At 45.4% G+C, this 20,772-nt stretch overlaps 1 protein-coding gene across 11 annotated transcripts in view; it reads right to left on the bottom strand.

The window, feature by feature from the left end:
* Positions 1–19,210, bottom strand: part of PTPRT (protein tyrosine phosphatase receptor type T) — a 445,906-nt gene extending 426,696 nt beyond the window's left edge. For 5 of the 11 annotated variants that reach the window (XM_064391850.1, XM_064391858.1, XM_064391860.1 and 2 more), the window contains exon 1: positions 18,745–19,209. In XM_064391850.1, the coding sequence (XP_064247920.1) occupies positions 18,745–18,814 (70 nt within the window). In that variant the 5' untranslated portion in view covers positions 18,815–19,209. Of the gene's footprint in view, positions 1–18,744 lie in introns of all 11 variants that reach the window. The other 6 variants (XM_064391854.1, XM_064391853.1, XM_064391856.1 and 3 more) reach the window with 2 other exon arrangements.
* Positions 19,211–20,772: the final 1,562 nt, after the last annotated feature.

Below are 20,772 nucleotides of genomic sequence, written 5' to 3'. Positions count from 1 at the left end.
AAGAGCAAATGTTTGTTTTCCTGAGAAGGGCAATATTCCAACAGATGAGAAGCAGAACCACCAAATATTGACAGAGCACGAGGATCCTCCATCAGAGCAGAGCAAGGTCAAGGTCCCTGTTCCTGCTGGGACTTGAGCTGAGCCCCTTCCCCTCCTCGAGGGGAACCCTCTGCCAGCTGAAGTGTGGGTAATAATCCTGTCAGAGGTCTGCAAACAGAGATGCTACACTCACAAGGCTCACATAAAAACCTCAGACTCATCTGGTCCAACCAAGCTGGCAGGAGGAGGTGGGGCAGCTCCAAGGAGTGCCCAGGAGCTCTCCCACATGAGGGCTTTGAGGCACATCCTTGAGCACAGCTGCTAATGCACAAACCTTCACATCAATTCAAAGAATGCTTTCATGTCTCCTCCATGCAGCTGAAGTCACAGCCAAAATCGTGCTGCTTGTATTTTATCTGTGAGCAGCATCAATGAAAGTCAGATACATCAGAAACCCAGGCTTTTTCTTTTCAAATCTAAAAATTCATCTCCTCCCCAAGCCCTTCTTTAAGCATCCTTCTTGCTACACTGGAAATTACCATACCTGAGAAAACTTTGGCCCACATATGCAAATTACAATCTTTTCACAAAGTTTTTTGTTTGTTTTTTGTTGTTTGTTTTTTTTAACGCTGTAATTTACCTCTAATTATTAATAGCAGAGAAATTCAAACAAAATCACAACATTTGCTTATGGGATTGCTAATCAACTTTCCAGCTTTGTTTGAATTAATAGAACTGTCTTCAAGGCCCTCCCTGAAGCCTCTGTCCCCTCTTCTGCATAAGAATGTGTGCACAAGTGGATATAAATACATACCTTGAACTTTTAGGGTTGCAAAACAAAGACATGAACATCTGCAATATTTAGAGTCAAATAAAAAAGTGCAGAGCAGACTGTATGAATTACAGGCAGCTACATTATTTTGAGTTTTAAACCCTAAAAAAATGAGGGGGGAGGAGGATAAAATCAACCCCAAGATGCGAAATTTGTTCATATAGTTTCTTTTTTTGAGGTAAAATATTTGCCACATGGAATTGTGGGAACAAGGGGGTTATTCCCAGCTTTGCTATGAATCACCAGCTTGTGTGGTGAAGAGATTTTGTGCAGACTGGTATCCTTTAACTTATAGAAAAACCCCAAGAGAATCATTTGACTCAATGTCTGGTTTGGGAGAGAATTCACAACTTAGCATTTTTCCCCAGCACAAAACACACAGGGAAGGGATGGGACACACATGGATCAGGGAAACCTGAAAAACATCCTGCCAAAATTCACCTGGTTCCCAAAGCCAGCAGAGGTCTGACAAAAACACTTGTTTTACAACCCAATTCAGAAATATTTCTACTCCCATTGGTAATTCTGACAGTTTTCAGCCTGTGCTTATCCACAGCTCAGCACAGATGTGGAAAGAGATTTGGAGGAAGCTGCCAGGGGGGAAGGAAAAAAGCAGTCAGCTCTACATGCAAGGCTTTATCTGGATGAGGAAACAGTGCTAAAAGAAAGCAATTTAGCAGCTGACACTAAACTTCCTTACTTTAATACCTCCAAGTTAAAAATCAATAGATTTTAATTGTTCATTCCAAAGTAATGTTTTGTTCTGAACTGGAGCAGAGTTTCCGTGCTTTCTGCTAAAGATTGCTCCTCAACAAGTGTTGGAGTATCGATTTCGATTTCACTCAGCAGTAAAATCTCCATTTCAATTCTACATCGTGTAATATAAAACTTGAAAATTTCCCCCAAAAAGTAAGTAATGCTGCAAGAATACAGTGAAAGCTGACACATTTTTGCCCTGGCTTGCTAACATTGCTGAGCTAGAGGTAAATGAGCTATTTCTGCCCCCACTTGCACAGCCACAGACAGGGCTGAGGCTGACCCTCTTTGCTTCTCCAATGTGAACCAAAGGCTCTCTGCAGCCACAGGAGCCTGCACAGCCTCAGCAATCAGCTCAGACAGCAAAGTCTCATCCTAAACCACCCTTTCCATCTGTTAAAAGCAATTTAGGGGTTCCTTCAGACTCGGGCAAGATGAGAACTACATCAACCATGCTGCTGAGCTCATGGACATGTACAAGTCCAGATAAATGCCCACACCTTTCCTCACCAAAGCAGGGGTGTCAGAGCACAGGAGCTCTCTCTTACCCTCTTTAATGCACACATTTAAAATACTCTTCAACCTGCTCCCAGGAATATTTGCAATGCTTGCAGTTCACACACTACCACAGGCAGGCAGGGGAATATTTCAAAAATCATTAAATTTAACAAGACTGCTGCAAGCATACAGACAGCAGCACTGTCAAACCTGTAATGGGAACTAGAGGTGCCAGTGGAGGCACACAGGGAGCCACAGGAGCAAAGCCAGGCACACAGCCCTTACCCACAGCACAGCAGGAGTCTGCCTCCACGGAGAGCTCTCTCCACTTCAGCCCCATCAATGAAAAAACACCAACCCTCTTTCTCCTACAAAGACTGCTCTGCTATATTAAGATGCGATCAAATGCAAAAATAAGTCTCAAAGAGAGTGCTGGCAGAAAAGGGATTTTGGAGGTGTCAAATATGCAGCACTACACTTGGTGGCACCACTGCCTGTGAATGTGAGTTAAACCACAAACAGCCCCAACACACCACGGGGGACAAAACTGACTTGTTTTTTTATGGTTTATAAAATTAAAACACACTTTAAGCTTTCTTCTAAGCTAGGTTTAGTCCTAGTGTCCAAGCCACAAGGACAGAAGGGATATCCACACTAATGAGGCCAAGTACTAGAAGCATTTTCAGCTCTCCAAAAGAACCAAATAAATTGTTCAAGAAGCTCTTTAAAAAAAAAAAAACACAGCTTCTAGCAAAAGAAATTATAGACAAGTCAGTGTGACACAAAAAAATAAATTTCTCCTCTTGTACATTGTCTCAAAAAAGAATTAGTATGTTTTCCCTTAAATGAAAATATAACAGCTACTGACACTCTGATTATTAGCTTTCTGCACCAAGTGGACAGCACTGAGACAGTAAATCAGGATGAACATAATACACCAATTTATTCAGCAAAGCCAAATATTTGAGCAAGCACACACTGAAATTTAATCAGGCAAGAATCACCTGGGAAATCCTACCCTGTGCATCAGCTACCTCCAAATAAATCCCAAAATATACGTGTATGTGTAAAATACACACAGAGGAAAACGTGACAGTACAAACAGGTTTTGCATTAGGGTTGATCTGTGCAGAGAGGATTAAAACAGACACACAGACACAATTATTCCATGATGTCCTGGTGCAAATCCAGCAGAAGGCAACAATAATGAAGAGATTGGAGCACCTGACACACAAGGAGAGCTGGGGAAGCTCAGCCTCAGGAAGCTTCATGTGGATTATCCATGTCCATGGGGAGGAATAAAGGAGATGCCCAGAGCAGCTGTGGCTGCCCCTGGATCCCTGGCAGTGCCCAAGGCCAGGCTGGACAGGGCTTGGAGCAGCCTGGGACAATGGAAGGTGTCCCTGCCATGGCAGGGGTGGAACAGGGTCTTGAAGGTCCCTTCCAACCCAAACCATTCCATGATTCTATGATCTCTTCCTCCAAGGAAGAGCTGGCACCACTCAGTGTTCCTGAGGTTTTTGGAAGGTGAACAAGAAGTAGCTCCACTGATTGTATTGAACACGTGTTCATGGATGACAGCCAAGATCTAAACAAACCTTCCTGAGAAGTTATCCTTTGATACTACTGAGAAATAGGAGCCAACCTGAAAACACACACCCCTGTGGCATCTTCCATCAGGAGATCTTCAAATAATTCCCCAGTGTTTATTAAGCACCCCCAATCTCCTGAGAGAAGAGAGAAAAAAACAACATGCTCCTTACAACAGACTTATATGAGACATGGAAAAAATTCACTTGCTCGAGGCTATCAAACAAGATGGGGACAGAGTCTGGAACAGGGCAGCTGAGCCTCCAAATCCCTGATCTAAGCACAGTGCCAAAGATCCACCTGCTCCCTGATGGGGCAGCCCCAGTGCAGGAATCCCTGGGAGTATGGAGTGCTGTGAAGGAGCACAGGGATCACAGACTGCAAGATTTCAGTGCTATGTTCAGTGGGCTGCTTTGGCCCCAAGGAAAGCTGAAGTTAGCTAAAAAAGGCAAGATATCATTCTCACCTGTGAGATTACCAAATACAAGTGTGGTGAGTCAGAGTACTTTGATTTTCCTGGTAAACCAGGAGCAGACAGAGAGCTGTGATATCCTTAAGTCTGAGAGAATTAATTAACAGTGAAGTATCATAAGGGGCTGGGGGAGGGGAACCTTGATTCATGTTCATCTTTAAATACATTTTCTTTAAATCATTTCCTTGTGCAATTACTCATATATTACAGATAATGTTCTTGTACTCGATTTGCATTGCTGTAAAACAGCAACATAAACATTTTCCTCCTCCCTAATATCTTTGGAATCAAAGTTATCATCTGATGAGAGGTATCCAGGGGAACAGTATTCAATACAACAAATAATTTTTCATCGGTATTTACTTCCTCTTTAAAATATTAAAGTGCAAGGAAGGGAGCAGAAAGAGCCAAGGTCAATGCATACATAAATATTTAGCTTGGAGATGCAATTCCTGCTTCCATTACTTTGTACTCTTTTATTATTGTGTCCTAAGGACATGTACTGCCAGTAAACTGCAGTTTAAGTTTCCAGGCTTTTATTTTGTATGGAGTTCCCATAAAAGAAATTCCAAGTTGCATCTATTCCTGAACAATTAGCTAAATTCCTGTTCTGACACACAGGCTAAGAAGTGGCAGCCCTGTCCTCCTGCATGCATTCCATGCCAGCAGAATCTCTCTCCATGACAAAGAGAAAATTGCAATTTTGCAAAAGCAAACTTCTTAATCCCACCATGCTTCTCCCAGATTTTTGCAACTTGTCACAAGCTTCTCCCACAACGCTGAATCATGGAATTGTTTAGGCTGGAAAATACCTCAAAAATCATTGAGTCACACTGTTTATGCAGCACTGACCAAGCCACCTCTGAACCATGTCCCCAAATGCCATATCCCAACACCTTTCAATTTCCTGCAGGGATGGGGACTCCACCACTGCCCTTGGCAGCTGTGCCAATGTTTGACAACCCTTTCCATGAAGAAATGTTCCCTAATATCCAATCTAAACCTCCCCTGGTCCAGCCCGAGGCCGTTCCCTCTCCTCCTGTCCCTGTTCCCTGGAGCACAGCCTGACCCCCCCGGCTGTCCCCTCCTGGCAGGAGCTGTGCAGAGCCACAAGGGCCCCCTGAGCCTCCTTTTCTCCAGGCTGAGCCCCTTCCCAGCTCCCTCAGCCCTTCCTGGTGCTCCATTCCCTTCCCTGGACACGCTCCAGCCCCTCCAGGTCTTTGTCACGTGGCCCCAGGACCGACCCCAGGATTCAAGGTGGGGTCTCAGCAGTGCCCAGCACAGGGGGACAATCCCTGCCCTGCTCCTGCTGGATTTTTCAGAGGTTTCAAGACCCTTGGTGTGCGTTGCATTCTCAACAGAACTCTCCAGCAGGCAGCAGCCTCTGGCAGCCCTGAGGGGAAGCACTCATGGCTGGGTGGGATGAGCCCAAGGAGGAGAAAAGCAAAGCCCAGCAGCTCAGGAAAATCCCCTCCAGCAGGGCTTCCCTCCCTGCCCCAGCAGCTTGGCATGAACCACCATTCTCCTGTCTCCCCTCCATCAAGCAAACGTGGGTGAAAGTCAAACTCAAGACCAAAGACTGAGAAAAATCTGCTAAAACATTTTTAACTACTGCTACCTTTTACCTTTTTCCTTCTCTTAAGAGAGTTGTGACAGCGGAAAAACTAGAGGTGTCCTAAATAAGTCCAGTCACCCTGACAGCCTCAGAACAGGAACTGAGCTGCAGATTTACTGGGCACATACTAGGAGCACACAGACAAAGACCTGCTGCTGTGCCACTATAAATTCCTAGAATATCATTTAACATGGATGGGCATTGCAGGAACACAGCAGGAATGAACATCCACTAAATGCCTTGCAAAAGGAGAGAGCAGAGGAAGGAAAATGGATTGGAAGCCTAGGGGCATAAAGAAAAAGGAAAGTTTTGAAAAAACTCATTATAATTTGTTCTCTTTAACTCTACAGTAATATCAATGCTGAGAACAATAGCAAAAAAAATAGTGTTGAAGCTAATTTTCAGGAGACATTAATTCCCTCAAGTTGACTGATAAATAACAGTGTTTTCTCTCCTCCTTTTTGTCTTTAATGGGATTCAAATTATTCCATTTAATTGCAACAGCACTGGTTTACCCACCCAGCTTTCTATACTCCAGTGAAGCACAGGGTGACCTTAATTGTGTACATGATGCTGATTTTGGTTCAAACAAGAAATACGAGTGCATCACGTAGCAAATACAAATTTAAACAAACCCATAAAGGCTCAAATCCCAATTCATTGCAGTCCAACTGCCTTCTTGCAAGTCTAAACCACAATAAAATTCCTGGCAGCCCTTCATGGTCACCTCACAGAGGAGCTGCCTGCACAGCTCTATGGACATGTACTACCAATAAAACACAGGTGAAGCTTCCAGGCTCCTATTTTGTCCTGAATCGTCATAAAAGAAAAATTTCCAGTTCCATCTAGTTCTGAACAATTATCTAAGTCACCATCCTGACACAGAGCCTGAGACGTGACAGCTCTGCCTTCCTGCATGAATTAGGTGCCAGTGGAATTTAAATCTATGACAGCAAAAAGCAAATCTATTAATTCCAACACACTTCCCTTAAATTCCTGTGGCTTGTTATGAGCTCCTTTTACAACATAGAACCACAAATTGTTTGGACTGGAAAATCACTTTACTCAGTCCAAATCCCCAAACTTCTGTTCATATCCCTGCCTTATCAACTCTGGGCTGATATAAAAAAAAGTTGAGGGTGTTGCAGAGTTAGACACAGAGCAACACATTCATGCAGCCAAAAAGAGAAGCCCACAGATTCCTGCCCACTCAGGTGATGGGCTTCCCTGCCACAAAGGCACACTAAGAAAATAGTCATATTAACATTAATAAATAATCGAGCTTTCCCAAGGGTATTAGCTGCACTAGTAGAAGGTCATCCACAAAACCCCGTGCCAATCTTCTTACAGATTTGACTGAAAAAATCACCTGAGCACACACTTCTGCCATGGGACCTTTAGTTGTTTATGCAAAAGATGGATGGCCCTGACTGGAGGGGCAGCTACTCAATATTTTGTTTTATTCTTACTGTTAGCTCTGTGGGCCCATGCATTATTTACTGCACACTATGCAAACTGAGCTGCACAGAGAGAATTATTAATTTCCTCTCAGGTTTCTCCACAGCTATAGAATTTCTGGGCTTTCACCAGCATTCAGACACACTCACCACCCCACCTCAGAGCTCTGTGTTCAACCCTGTCCTTTCAGGGACTCAAAGATGAAGGATTAACCCATGTTAACATAATTTGATGTTCCCTGTGAAAAATGTGTATTTCATGACTGGATTTTCGCAGATATTAAAATTAATATTATATGTGTTATGCTAGAAAGTTATGCTGTATTAATTTTCTTAAGTAGTTTGTTAAATAGAGTTTTAGTTTATAACAATGTTAAAATAGAAACTATGCCATGCAGGATACTTTTTTAAAGAGAGGACTCACACCGAAATAGCAGCCACAGGACACCTAAATCTTTCAGAGAAAAAGAATTGATTGCTCCCTTATCAGAAGAAACAAACTTCTTCCTGCCTCGCTCAGCCCTGAAGATGCCATCAAGATTCAGAAGAAGAAATTGACACTGACCAGACAGAATCCTTTGTTTGAATGGTATTTATGCATCATGGATGAGGTGTATGGATATGCAACAGGCTGTTGTTAAGGGTTAATCCTCTGTTAAGGTGGGTCCTTTTTTGGGCTTATTTTGCCCAGAAAGAGGTACCCGTACTGTCCATAATTCTTTGTTTTTATTGTCTCATATTGTCCTAATCCTAATTGTCCAAATTTTTATTACTCTAATTATATGACTATTTTTATAAACACTTTATAACTACTAAACTTTTAAAATTCTAAAAATAAGTGATTTGCATTTTTCACAATCCCCATTTGCAGCTCAGGGGTTTTTAGGGTGCTCAGGGTTCTCACCCTCACACAGCAGCACTGAGTGCAGGTGTGATGTGACACCTAAAGCCCTTTTTGGGGCCCCACCTCAGCCCGCCCAGGGTAAGAGCTGATGCTCCCCTGCCTCAGCTCTCCAAAACTCACCCACGAGCACTCAGGAGTTCTGCTACAGAAATAAAGCATCACATGCCTAACACTCCTCCTCTCTCTGACTGGTACATTGTGTGCTTCTTCAGCACCTACAAATCATATATTGCACTTCTAATTGGGTTTTGTTTGGGCTGGTTTTCTGTTTGCTTGGGGGGCTTGGCTGGGATTTTCTGTGGGGTTGTTTGTTTGTTTGTTTGTGGTGTGCTCTGCTGGTTGGGCTGTTTAATCCCACACTCACTATCTGCCCCAAGGTTAGATAAGGTCTAAATGCAGGTTGGGGGTGAGGGGGATTTGGAGGGGAACATGATGCAATCTCGCCTTCACCATGATGCTGTTGATATTTAACAGATAATCAGATTAATTAAGAAACAGCGGAGAAGCATTAGTATGTGTTATCACTTATGCTAAATACAGTATCATCACACTATTTTTTTCCCCTCACTCTACCTCCTCTTCTCTTCCCTCTTCAACAGCATTATAATAAAGTCAGAAGTTTTACAGGATAAAAAGCCTGCAGTAGATTGTTCAATTTTTTGTCCTGTCTAAATTAAAGTGTCTCAGACAGAGCTGCCACCATTTCCTCTGGGACACAATTCCACGGCCTCAGGGATCTGCAGTAAGATTTTTGTAATGCCCAAAGTAATTATTTGCTTGTTTTTATCTCATTCTACTCCTTTCACTGTACATTAAATATTTCTCTCTTATTCCCTTCTTTCCCTCTGAGGTACTCTCCCCTTCACAGCTCCATTCTCAGTTAGAGATCCAGAAATTAAATGGATTTAGATACTGTAAATCTTTGTTCAAAGAGGAGAAATTGTTGTCACTTGTGTATACTCTCAATATGTTAATTTGTCACTCCTGGAAATAAGAGGATGCTCAGGGGGAATATTCCAGGCAGAAAAAAACATCCTGACATATACTTTTTAAAATACAAACACAGCAGGTGGCATACTCTACCCTTAGTGCACTTGCTGCTTTTCAAACCCACGTTCAGTTTGATGCAAATATGCCATCAATTGCCAGTCAGTCCTCTCGAAAATCTCAGCATTAATCACCCCCAGATTTCTCTCCTCCACTCAAAAAATCACTTCGTATACACCTTACTCTGGATTTACATTGTAATACTACTCAGGCTTTCTGCTAAATTTCTACTTGGGATTCTCAACTCCGACATTTTTTTAAGGACCAAAAATTTGAAAGTTTACCATCACTAAGCAAAAACTAATACAGGAACTACTTCTAAATGTTCTCAATTTTAATAGAAATTGCATCTGAAGTCTGAATGAGGTGAGTGATGCTTCTGCCATCCCCTATGAGGAAGAATTCTGTGGGTAATCCAAAGTGGATAATCCAAACACTCGCCTGTATTCGCTCCAGCAATTCTGGCATGAATTACACTTGGCAAGCAGCATGATAAAAGTTTGGGTTTTATGTATTGTTAATGCTGCTGCTGCTGTTTCTTGTTTTAAACACCTGCAAGGCCCCCTGAAGTCAATGACCACTGGGAATTACACTAAAGGACACAAGGAAATTTAGTATTTCCTTCATTGAAACACTCATTTATTGAGCATTCTGTCAGCAGTAGCAGCTCACCAGCAGGGAAGCAAAACCTCTAAAAACCCAAATAAAAAAACCATCATAGAAAAAACCCACACCAAAAAATCACACCAAAACCCAGGAGTGACTCAATATAAACAACTGCCAAGTGACCTTCAGAAATCACCAAGTAACATTCTAAACCATTACTTCCCAGCTATTATCAGCAATGGTTTTGTATTATTACTAGAAAATCAAAGTGCAAGGGTAAAGCAGATATCCAGTGCAGCTGTACTCTGTATGTTAATTGTTTTTGCAATAAATATGCACAGAAATCTTAACAAACACATTATAGAACATGGAAATCTTTGGTACATGGAAAAGGTTTATAATAAAGGATGCAAAGTTGAGTGTTTACTTTAAAAGGGTTATTTTTGCTTGGTAAGTTCATTTAAGGACAATTAATTATACTTTCTTATTTTTGCAGGCTCTGGCCTTGGCAGTCTCCAGGGTTATCCCTGTGCCAACAGAGACACTGTGTTTATTTCCAAGCTTTCCACTTCTCTGATCATTCCTACCACGTGCTGATAGCTGTTAGTACATACACCATCTCCCATGTTTTAATCATAAAAATATTTACTGTTTGCGTAGGAAACCCTTTCGCCAACAAAAAATTTATTCAGGAAGCCGGGGAAATGTTTTGACCAACATTTGCATAGCAAAAATCTCTTTTAAAATGACTTATTTTTTTTTTAAACTTGTTATTTTTTTTACTAAATCATATGGATTCATCTTCCCTGATGGAATGTTTGAACCTCAAGAACGGCAGGGAAACGCCTGGTTTAGAGCAGCTTTTTTTCAACAAAATAATGATTCAGATTGTATTTAGGGTAAACTCCAAGTGGGTCTAGATTTAATTAATACAAATAAATAAATTCCCACTTCCCAAAATGAACTAGTGGGTGCAATGCAGCATCCCTGGCAAGGACCAAATGCACTGTTTGTGCACAGGAGTGCCGTGGAACCAGGGGGATGCTGGCAGCCTCCCCGCCCTGCTCTCTGTACCTGCCTTGCCAGGCAGGAGAGCAGCAGAGGCCCCAGGGCACCTTCCAGAGAGGGAATGAGTCAGTGCTGGCACAGCAGCCAGACCACCCATCTGAAAGTCAAATCCATCAGCTGACTGTGCCCTGTGCAGCCAGAGCCAGCAATGCAACACAAAAAATCTGTCTCAAGTGAAAGGCTCAAAACCCAATCTTTGAAGGGAAGGGGCAGAGATGAGTGACTGGTTTTAGGTGGGTGATGGCTCCTGGATGTTTAATTAGGGTTGGCTGCTGCACAAACTGAGGCACATCTGGGCTGTGTGGCACAGCCTTGACCCAGGCCCAGTGATGCACTGTATCAGGTACCCAAAATATCCCATGTTTCAGGCTAAAGAGCAAAATGAGATATCTCACAACGACTGGTGGACATTTAGCTTAAAGAAAGGAAGATTCTCTCAGTGTCAGCCACCCTCCCAGCCTGAGAGCATCCAGCTCCACTTCAGAGCTTTGTTTTATGTCTGCTTCCTCACTGTTTCTGTTCTGGCTAAGTCCCCTTTCCTATTTCTCTTCCTACTGCTCTAAATTTACCATATTCTCCTTCCCATCACAGTTTCCATCACTAACCCCACCAAACACCAGGATCCTGTCAGCTGCCACCCTTCTTGCTTGACTGTGGCACTGCTCATGTTTCTGCTGCTGTTTCCGTTTCCCCCTTATACAACTGCAAAGAAAACGTTCTTCAGGGTATGAAAAAACCCCAGTAATTTGTGCCTCTGAAGCATTTAGCAGTTGGCTCCTCAAGGGTTCCAATGTTACTACACAACAAAGCCATCCCTTCAGGTTTAATAAACAATTAAGAGGGGAAAAGGAGTTTCAATTAGAGGCTCATTAGGAGAGAAGAGTTGGTACCACTGCAAAACTGGCAATTGCCTCTGAGTCCAGGATGAGAAGATAACAAAGAGAAGGTCATGAGCACTTCTGCCCGGCCACTTGACAAAAACACCCAAGCTAGAGACCAGAGAAAGCACAGAACAGACCTTTTAGAGAGATACACCTCTTTTAAACAGGTGGACATGAATGGAAAACACCAGAAATAGGTCATTATTGTTTATCTTGGTGCTTTTCTTAAGAACAAATTAGTAAAAATTCTTGGTACCAGCCGAAAGCAGCGGCAGAGTTACACAGACAGGTTCTTGCCTCAGCTGGCTGGGGCTTTTTAAATCTACCTCTCAGCCACACATCTCAGCAGAAACATCAAAACCACAAAGTATTTCCCTGCGAAATGACTGACTGGGGTAGAAACACACTGCACTTCACACTTTCCGCAGCAACTGTTCCCATTAGAGCATTGAATTCCCACCTAGGAATGCAGAAGGAGATTTGGGCTACCCCCACCTAAGTGGGTACATGTTGACAGCAAATCCCTTTTCTGGAGAAACGAACCATCAAGCTCAGCAGCTTCCCATCTTGCTGACAGGAGTGCTCTTCTGCTTATCCAGCAAATGCTGCTGCACTTCCAGTAAACATTTCTAAAGGAAGAAAGGCCCATTATAGAGCAGTCAGATTGCTTTAATTCCCTTCTTCCTCCCCTGCTTTGTGCCCTACTTCTACTAGTTGGTCACAATCACACACTCCTACAAGTCATCATTATCTCCTGAAATAAACATAGCCACGTGGCACCATTGCCATCCCTGACTCCACACTTTGCAGTTAAAGAAAAGATCCTGAAAGCTCACTTCAAAGCTGGTATAGTTGCCTATTTAGGATTTTTTTTTTCTCCCCTCTGCTATTGAGGATGGATCTTTGAGCCAGTACTACTGGGAGGAAGATTCACACATGTTCAGATTAACGTAGCAGCAACAAATTCAGCAGTGCTGGAGTCAAAAGCACAATATTCCAATAATATCCCCAGCACAGCCTGAAGCCCTGCTTCTGCTCACACAGGTAATGATACTTTCTTCAAATTCAAGGAGGAAGGATTGATTCTCAACCAAAAAAATGGATAAGCTCTGGCTGAAGTGGTAATACTCTTGATTTTGTTGTTCTTTACAGCATCACAGAGGAGAAGAGTGGAGCAGCCCTCCTTCACTCCACAGCTGAATTCACAGCCAGGAGCTGCTTCCCAGTGATTCAACACAGTCACTACCAGGAACGAAGCTGAGATTGACAAGGATATATGTGGAAAAAAAAGTGATAAACTCTGTTTCCTCTGTAAAGCCAGATCTGAAGCCGTTTCAGCTAAGAAAACATGAGATATGGGACACTTTGAGCACTTCCAGCACAAAGGGAGCAGCATGGCTGAACAAAGAGCTTTGCGTAACCGGAGGTTGCTCAGGCTGCAGCACTGATCTGTGCCCACACAACATCATCAGCTGTCAAACCCCACAGCCTTCCTGAGAGATGAACTCAAAAATATCAAGGAACAAGAGCCAGGTCCCATCCTCCCAAAATTCATAAGCAGCTCAATCATTCTCCAACTACATGAGCAGCACCGCTTCAAACGGCAGCAGAATCCACCAAGTCGGTTTGAATTCCCAAGGCTGCAGTCCCAGGGGGATCCAGCTGGAGGAAAGAACTCAAGCAACTGGCCTTGGATTGATTTACAAGCTCTACTTAAAAGAAAACAAGATAACCAGAGGAGACCAAGCACTAAGTAGGTTCTTTCTTCCTGGGGTTTCTTGTCCTGTTTTACCAGGACTTCCCAGAATTACATCATCTTTAACTGGGGCATTAAACAACACCTTAACTGCTGAATTCAGCCTTCTTTCTCCAGAGATCCTTGCTTTCTTTAGCTGAAATTTCTTTCTTATCACCATTTTCCTCTGGAACGTGCAATGTCCTGCCATGCAGTTTACAAAGCATTTGACATCTCTGAACTGCAGTGATAGATGGGATGTATTTATTGGATATTAAAAAACAAGCAGGACTGATTAAATGATGCATAGTCTGATTAAGACAGTAATTGTCTCCTTTACCATGAAGATGTATGATCTTTAGAGCTCACAATAATGAATCCTTTTTCTGTTGTGTAATGACAAGTGCACAGAAAAATAGGGCCAGGCTGTGAGAAGTCCTCACTGGTGCCATCAACAACATCCACCACCTTTGTGTGCCTGCTCTTTTTCTCTGGCTTTGCCTGGAATTCAAAAGTAAGGCACAGCACCAGGCAAGGAAGGTAGTAGGGTAACAGGGAGGTAAGGATGTCTCAATAAAAGCAGAGACCATCTAAATGAAGGTACATCCAAGTAGTACCATCCAGCACAAACAGGGGAGAGCACCAGCTAAAGAAAAATAAGAAAACCAGGAACTCTGAGTGGTATAAAAAAGTGACTCCAGGCCAAATACATTGGCTTAAATGAGCCAAGTAATGCTGCTCCATAAAACGTTCCAGAAATACCAGAAGAGCCATATACCATCTTCTTATCCAGAATAGGAGCACAGAGCCAAGGAATGGCAACCCACAAGCCCTTCCTTAGGGGAGTGGAGCCCTCTGCTACTGAGGCAACACGAGACACAGAAGGTTTCCTGCTCCACAGATGGAAACCTGGACTACAAGTTGTTCACAGCAGCAGGTGACCCCTGCATGCTGCTGCTATTTCAATACATGTAAGGAAAGTCTCATCTATGAATGTTCCTATGAGCATTTTTTGGAAGCTCAGTTACATTTTTAATCTGTGCCTTACAAGACACCGAGGAAACAGACTGCAGCAGTTTCCATAAAAAATTAAGGGATGTCTCTCTAGAAAGACAGAGGGCTTTATATAGCAATGCACACACACATCCTGCTGCTCATCACCCAAACACCGTAAGGGCTTCTGGGGATGTCAACCAGGCTGCAGGATTTCTGTGGGAAAGCAGAAGTATTATCACTCTCATCAGTGAGCAAACCCATGTATACAATCAGATTTTGGTAGATGGATTTCAGACAACATCTGCTATTTTTATTCTTTTTCTTAATTAGGGCCACGATAAATCAGTCTCAAATTTGCCCATTGCCAAAATATTTAAGTTCCAATGCACATCTCCCCATTGTACATTCAGTGCTTCCCATTCAAGCAAAGAACAATACCTGCCAATACACATTCGTGCACCTCACAAAATCACAATGGAAATTACCAGAGGCATAAAACAACTATTATGATAAATAATGAGCTTTAAAAAACCCACACCATACACACAGAGAGAATCAGACACTGATCCTTCTGTGCTGAATGTTATTCAAGAGGATTGTCAGAGCAATGCTGAACAGATCAATTTATTTCTCTTTCTTCTCTCCACTTAACTGGATTTCATGTACAAAAGTAATTGTTCCTATAAGAAACCACCCTTGTCCATGGCTTTCGAGGTTCAAAGCCTCAGACCTACATCTTTACTACTATTCGGGTTTCCATGGCAACAGATGATGGTGCCTTCTGAAAAAAAAATATACTTTAATATTCTACAGTAAGTGCCCCAAATCATTCCCGTAATATTAATGAAAACTGGAGCACGTGGGCCTGCACGCAGAGCATAACAGACTTTAAAAGTACAATTAAACAAGAGAAGCAGAGCTCAGGGACTTGCAGGAGGGCGGATGGTTAAAAAGGGCTCTGCATTTGTAAAAGAGAAGGATTATCCCTCCGAGATCCACAAACGCCTTTATACACACAGTGACCTTTCGTTGCCGCTGTCGAAAGAGGCAGTTTCACAACATCACCTTCTTAGGATTAATTGTTTATGTATTAGAAAACAAATCGAGCCAGCCGAGGATAAAAATAAAGTGGAATTGTGGCGCTAACAGCTCCCCAGAGGGAGAGAAAAGTGATTATTGAGTTAAATGGCTGCATTGTTAACAACTGCCACACAGAGCAGCTCGCTCAGAAAGGCCCGTTTTTCACCGCCAATTTACTGACAGCGAAACCTGAGCAAATGAACTCCTACTAAATTAAGGCTTCCCCCAAAAATTTCCTTGCAGTTTGCTCCCTTTTCATCTTCTCCCCTCGCTGGACGAGCCCTGTGTAATGAACTCTCAGCTGCCGCAACTTCGCGATGTGGCAGCAGCTTTTGGGAGCGTTCGAGCTCTGCCAGCAAAACAAGGAGCAGGACAGGGGGAAAATTAAATTAAGAACTGCCATCAGAAGAAAAACAAGTGTTAAACAATCTGGTGTTCAGGTCAACGGCCCCCATGTAAACCCTGTGTCCTACTTTCCCCCCCGGATGCTTTTGTACAGGTGCAAATTACTTAAATCTCTCTATTTATCCCCCTGTGGTGCTAAAAATCCTCACAAAACAGACAATAGCAAAGTGTGCGGCAACTGCAGGAATACCCCACATGCTCTGGTGGGAGAATAACCGCACACGGACTTTCAGAACTTCCCTGTAAATAGTGTTGTTCCAAAATCCTGAAAAGAACCGGGTACCGCTATCATTACCTGGCGCTACTACTACGTCGTGCACGGCAAAGTAAAGCATTTAAATTAGCAGCTGACCCTAGAGCTGATAAAAAGTTTAGAACCTCGAAAAGCATATGTTGAGTTACAAACAAATACAGAGACTGCAGGGAAGGGGAAGTAATTGCTGGGGAGAAGAGTTATAAATAGAGTGACGGAGAAATTACATAAAGAAATGAGTGGTAGCCAGCTCCCTCAGGATGAAACGAGGTATTCCAGGGAGAAACCATGAGCATTCTGCTGTCTCTTTGTAGCGTTCCTAATTTTGCGTTGGGAATAACACAAAGCAGCAGCAGCTGCGCAAATCGGGTAGGAACGGACCACATTTCCTCTCGACTTGTGCCTTTCCTATTTCCCAGTCCAGCGATCATTTAAGAAAATAAGTTTTTTTAAAAACCGAGCCAACAACTTGCGCAGTGATTTTTCGGGATGTTTAACAAAAGGCTGCTATATAAACGCAGTAGTCTTTGAAAAATAATCGGAGACAGGAGGTATTTGCATCCTAAAAGTTATGGAGAGAGCACCACCTGATGGAAGATGCGGAAAGACGCCGATGGCATTAGCTGGAGCCGCTCCAAACTTCATGGAATTTTCAGGGACAAAGTGCACCTGCAAAATTTTGCTTTTTACCATTCAAAAAGAAAAAACAAAATCGGCTACAGTGACACAGTCCAGACCGATACACTTCACAGCAGGTATTTATTTTAAGAGTAGAAAGCTTTCTCCTAATTTCAGTACTATAGGCAGCTCAGAAAGCAGTTGTTAAAATCAGTGTCTCTTACTTTGGATGGCAGGATGCACACTGAAATAGGAGGGAGAAGGGGATCCTAATGATTTTAAAAAACCTCTCACAGTTACTATTTCCACTGAACTGATAAGTAAAATATTTCATGGCTCTCCTAAAAATAATTGAAATATATTAAATTTTCATGTGTTTAGTTCATATTACATTATCTCCCTCAAATACAAAGTGTCTTCTGCCCCCTTAAAACTTTGCTATTTTCCCAGAACACTCTTCTTTCCAAGCATCTGGCTAAATGATTCATCAAAAGCCCAGGATCTAATCACAATTGATATGACAAGTGTCAAGAACACGAAAACAGTTGGAAGGGAGAGAAAAGAGAAGGGGGGAAATAAATAGCTCCACATATTGCTTACTCAAGGAAGCAGTTATTTAACTAGGTTAGATTCCCCAGCCTCTCTAATAAATCTGTGCTTTGTGCAGTTGCCTAGCAATGTAAACACGATCCCGGTGGTGTCAAAGCCAGCGGGGTTGATGGCAGCACCTCCTCGGGCCAGGGTCTGTCCCTTGCCAGCCAGCCCCGTCCCTGAGCCCAGCCTGAGCCCAAGGGCTCGGGGCGAGGTGGCCACGGGGCTCAGCATCTCCTGCACGCCACTACTGCTGCTCTAAAACAGCGAGGCAGAGTCTTCCGAGCTGCTGCTTCGAGTCACAAAAACCTTCTTGTGTTTGAGATGAACTCAACTTAGTTTCGTGCCTCCAGCACGCCTAAGTCACAGGCAATGAGATGTATCCCTATGTTAAGCAACACAGCACAGGGAAATTTTACTCATCTTAAACATACAGGTAGTTTTAAAATACTTCTTTTTTTCCTAAATCAAGAGAGAAGAAAGCTATAACTGCTTATCTTTTAGCATGAACACAAACTGCAGTGAGAAAATTAATGTATTGCAAGATCCAGGAGAAAAACAAGACCCATGTAGCTTCGGATTACCTACAGAATAGCACAGGAGGAGAAAGCCAGCTCTATAGGCACCTGTCATCTTCAAGTAATTCAAACTATGCCTAAAGGAACCCGTAGGAGTGGGGAAATAGCCGGCTACTATTACTGTACACATGCCAGGGAGCAAAGTACTCCTCAACATCAGCGACTGAGAAAGTGACAATCGGGAAGGAGCCGAGCCGAGCCGAGCGCCTGAGCCCCCGAGAAAGTTCCTGGAGCTGTGGCACGCAAGTGGTGAAACAGCTGCCACTAAACTTCCCAGGGCAAGCCCAGACCCCTTCCCTGACCGGAGGGGAAAGGCAGCGGCTCCCCCCGCGCCGCACATCCCGCAGGAGCCAACTCCTGCCTTGGGCTCGCAAACGCTCTTTACCACCAAAAAAACGCCTGGCGTATCGCGAATCCCAGAATAAAGGCAATGCTGTCACCTCTTGCCACACGCAACTTTCGCAGGACCGAGCACCCCCAGCCCCAGCGGGACCCCCAGCACGGCCGGGCAGAGCCCCTCGCATCCCATCCGCGGCGCCTCCGCGACCGGCGGGTACCGAGGCTGCTCGCTGCCGCTGGCCAGCGCCTTCCGAGGCGCCTCCATGCCCTGCCGCTCCCCGGATGGCACCGGGAGCTCCCTGCGAGGCCGCGGGGCTGGAGGCGCAGAGTTCGGCGTACCGGGGGACGCGAGAGCGGGGCACCGGCCGGGCGGGCATCACTCACCTGGGAAGACCTGTCCGTCCGCCCTGGGCAAGAGCTGCAGGAAAAAGACGATCGCGGCCACGCCGGTCATCCTTCCCCGGAGTTCACCTGCCCTCCCCGCTGCCGCGGAGCCGCTGCCTGCCCGCCAGTATCCCCCGCATTGGTGGCCGTGCGCGGCGGCGGCCCCGGCAGCCGGAGCCGCGGTGCTGCTCGGCGGAGCCGCCGGAGTGGCGGCGGGCGGGGAGCGCGGCGGGGCGGGCGGGGGGCGGGCGGGAGGTGCCCCCCGAGCCCAGCGCCGGCCGCGCCCGCGCAGAGCCGGCCCCGCTGCCCCGGGGAGCGGCAGCCTCCGCGGAGGGCAGGTCTCGGGGCGCCCGGCGCCTATCCGAGCCCGGCTGCGCGCACGCACGGCGCCCCGCGGGAGCGGCTGGAGCGCGGCATGGCGCGGCGCAGCCAGGTCTGCCGCTCCTGCCCTGGCTCCGGCGGGGATGGCGAGGATGCGAGGGGCTGGCGTTAAACGGAGGGCTGGGATTGGGGGTGGGATTGGGGCCGGGAGCGGCGCGGGGATGGGGTGGGATGGATGGAGAGACCCTCTGCTGGAGCCAAGGAGGAGATAGGCCCCCCGAGCCCTGCCGCTTGATGGGGCGGCTGCTACGAGCAGCTCACGGGCACCTGCAGCTGAAAATAGTAATTTTCATCCTTATTCACTTTACTTTCGGGAGTTCAGTGCTGAACACCGAGTCACACCGCGCCCTGGGCACTCCTAGGGCTTAGGCACAGGCAGGGAAACAATTCCGGGCACAATTCTAAGAACTGCCGCCCACAGGTAACTTCTTGACCCAAAATGCTAAAAGGAGGGGGAGCCCAAGGCTCTGAATAGGCGTCAGCTCAGTCCGGATCAGACACCTGGGACAGAATTCGCACAGGAGGAGGAGAGCAGTGAGCGCCCGGACAGAGCAGCTGTGCGGCCACCAGCGCAGCCCCGGGCAGTCCCGCAGCGGGGCTGGCCCTGCCGGTCACGGCCGAGCCCGGCCCGCTCCCGGCGCTGCCGCCGCCGCTCCCGCGGCCCGCAGAGGGCGGTGTTGGACCGGCGGCGGCTGCGGGCGCTCCCGGGGCTGCCCCGGGCCCGGCAGCGCTCCGCCCGAACCGCGGCGGGAGCACCGCTGTGCCTCCGAAACACCGCTCGGAGCTTCACTTCAAATACTGCGAGAGCGCCAGAGATTTATAATTACGGGAGTATTATCGGTGATGTTTCTGCCCGACGTCCGGGAGAAATGGTGCATCTGACTCCATTGATATCAGGCTAATTAATTACTTTATTATACTATATTATATTACACTATATTACATTACATCTAAACTAAATCTGCACAAGCACCCAACTCAACCGCACAGCATCTTGTGACTGTCAGCCGACAGTCTGCACACACACTTGGCCCTGACAGGCCAAGGAAACAAAACCCCATCCCTCTGGGTGAACAATCTCCACATTGCATTCTGCTTTAGCACAACACAGGAGCAGCAAATGAGATAAGAATGGTCTTGATCATTCTTTTCTCTGTTCCTCTCAGGTTCAGAGAGTGTGAATCCCACAGAGTATGGAAGTTTCTTAGGGGCCGGGATGTCCTCAGGACTCAGCCTGATGGGATAATCAGAAATTTCTTCACTGAAAGACTGGTCAAGCACTGGAAGAGGCTGGCTTTGGGAGATTTAAAAAGCATGTGGGTGTGGCACTCGGGGCATGGGTTGTTGGCGTGCTTGGCACTGCTGGGTCAATGTTCTTAAAAGGTCTTTTCCAACCTGAGCTATGCTATGGTTCTGCAGTAACCACTGAAGAATTGCACATTGCAGTCTTTGACTGCAAGAGCACCACCCTGGCAGCAAACAGAGACAGCATCAGCTTGCAGAAAATACTGCCCCCCTCAGCTGTTCACAGCCTGAGCCAGAAGTGAGCTTGAGAGGATCCTGTATCTCAACAGAGAAAGGTTTGGGTTGGACAACCTTACAGATCATCCAGTGCCACCCCTGCCATGGGCAGGGACACCTTCCATT

This window comes from Passer domesticus, chromosome 16, assembly GCF_036417665.1.
Source record: "Passer domesticus isolate bPasDom1 chromosome 16, bPasDom1.hap1, whole genome shotgun sequence".
NCBI classification, from domain to species: domain Eukaryota; kingdom Metazoa; phylum Chordata; class Aves; order Passeriformes; family Passeridae; genus Passer; species Passer domesticus.
The sequence above is the reverse complement of the archived record's forward strand: the minus strand, read 5'-3'. Positions and strand labels throughout refer to the sequence as shown.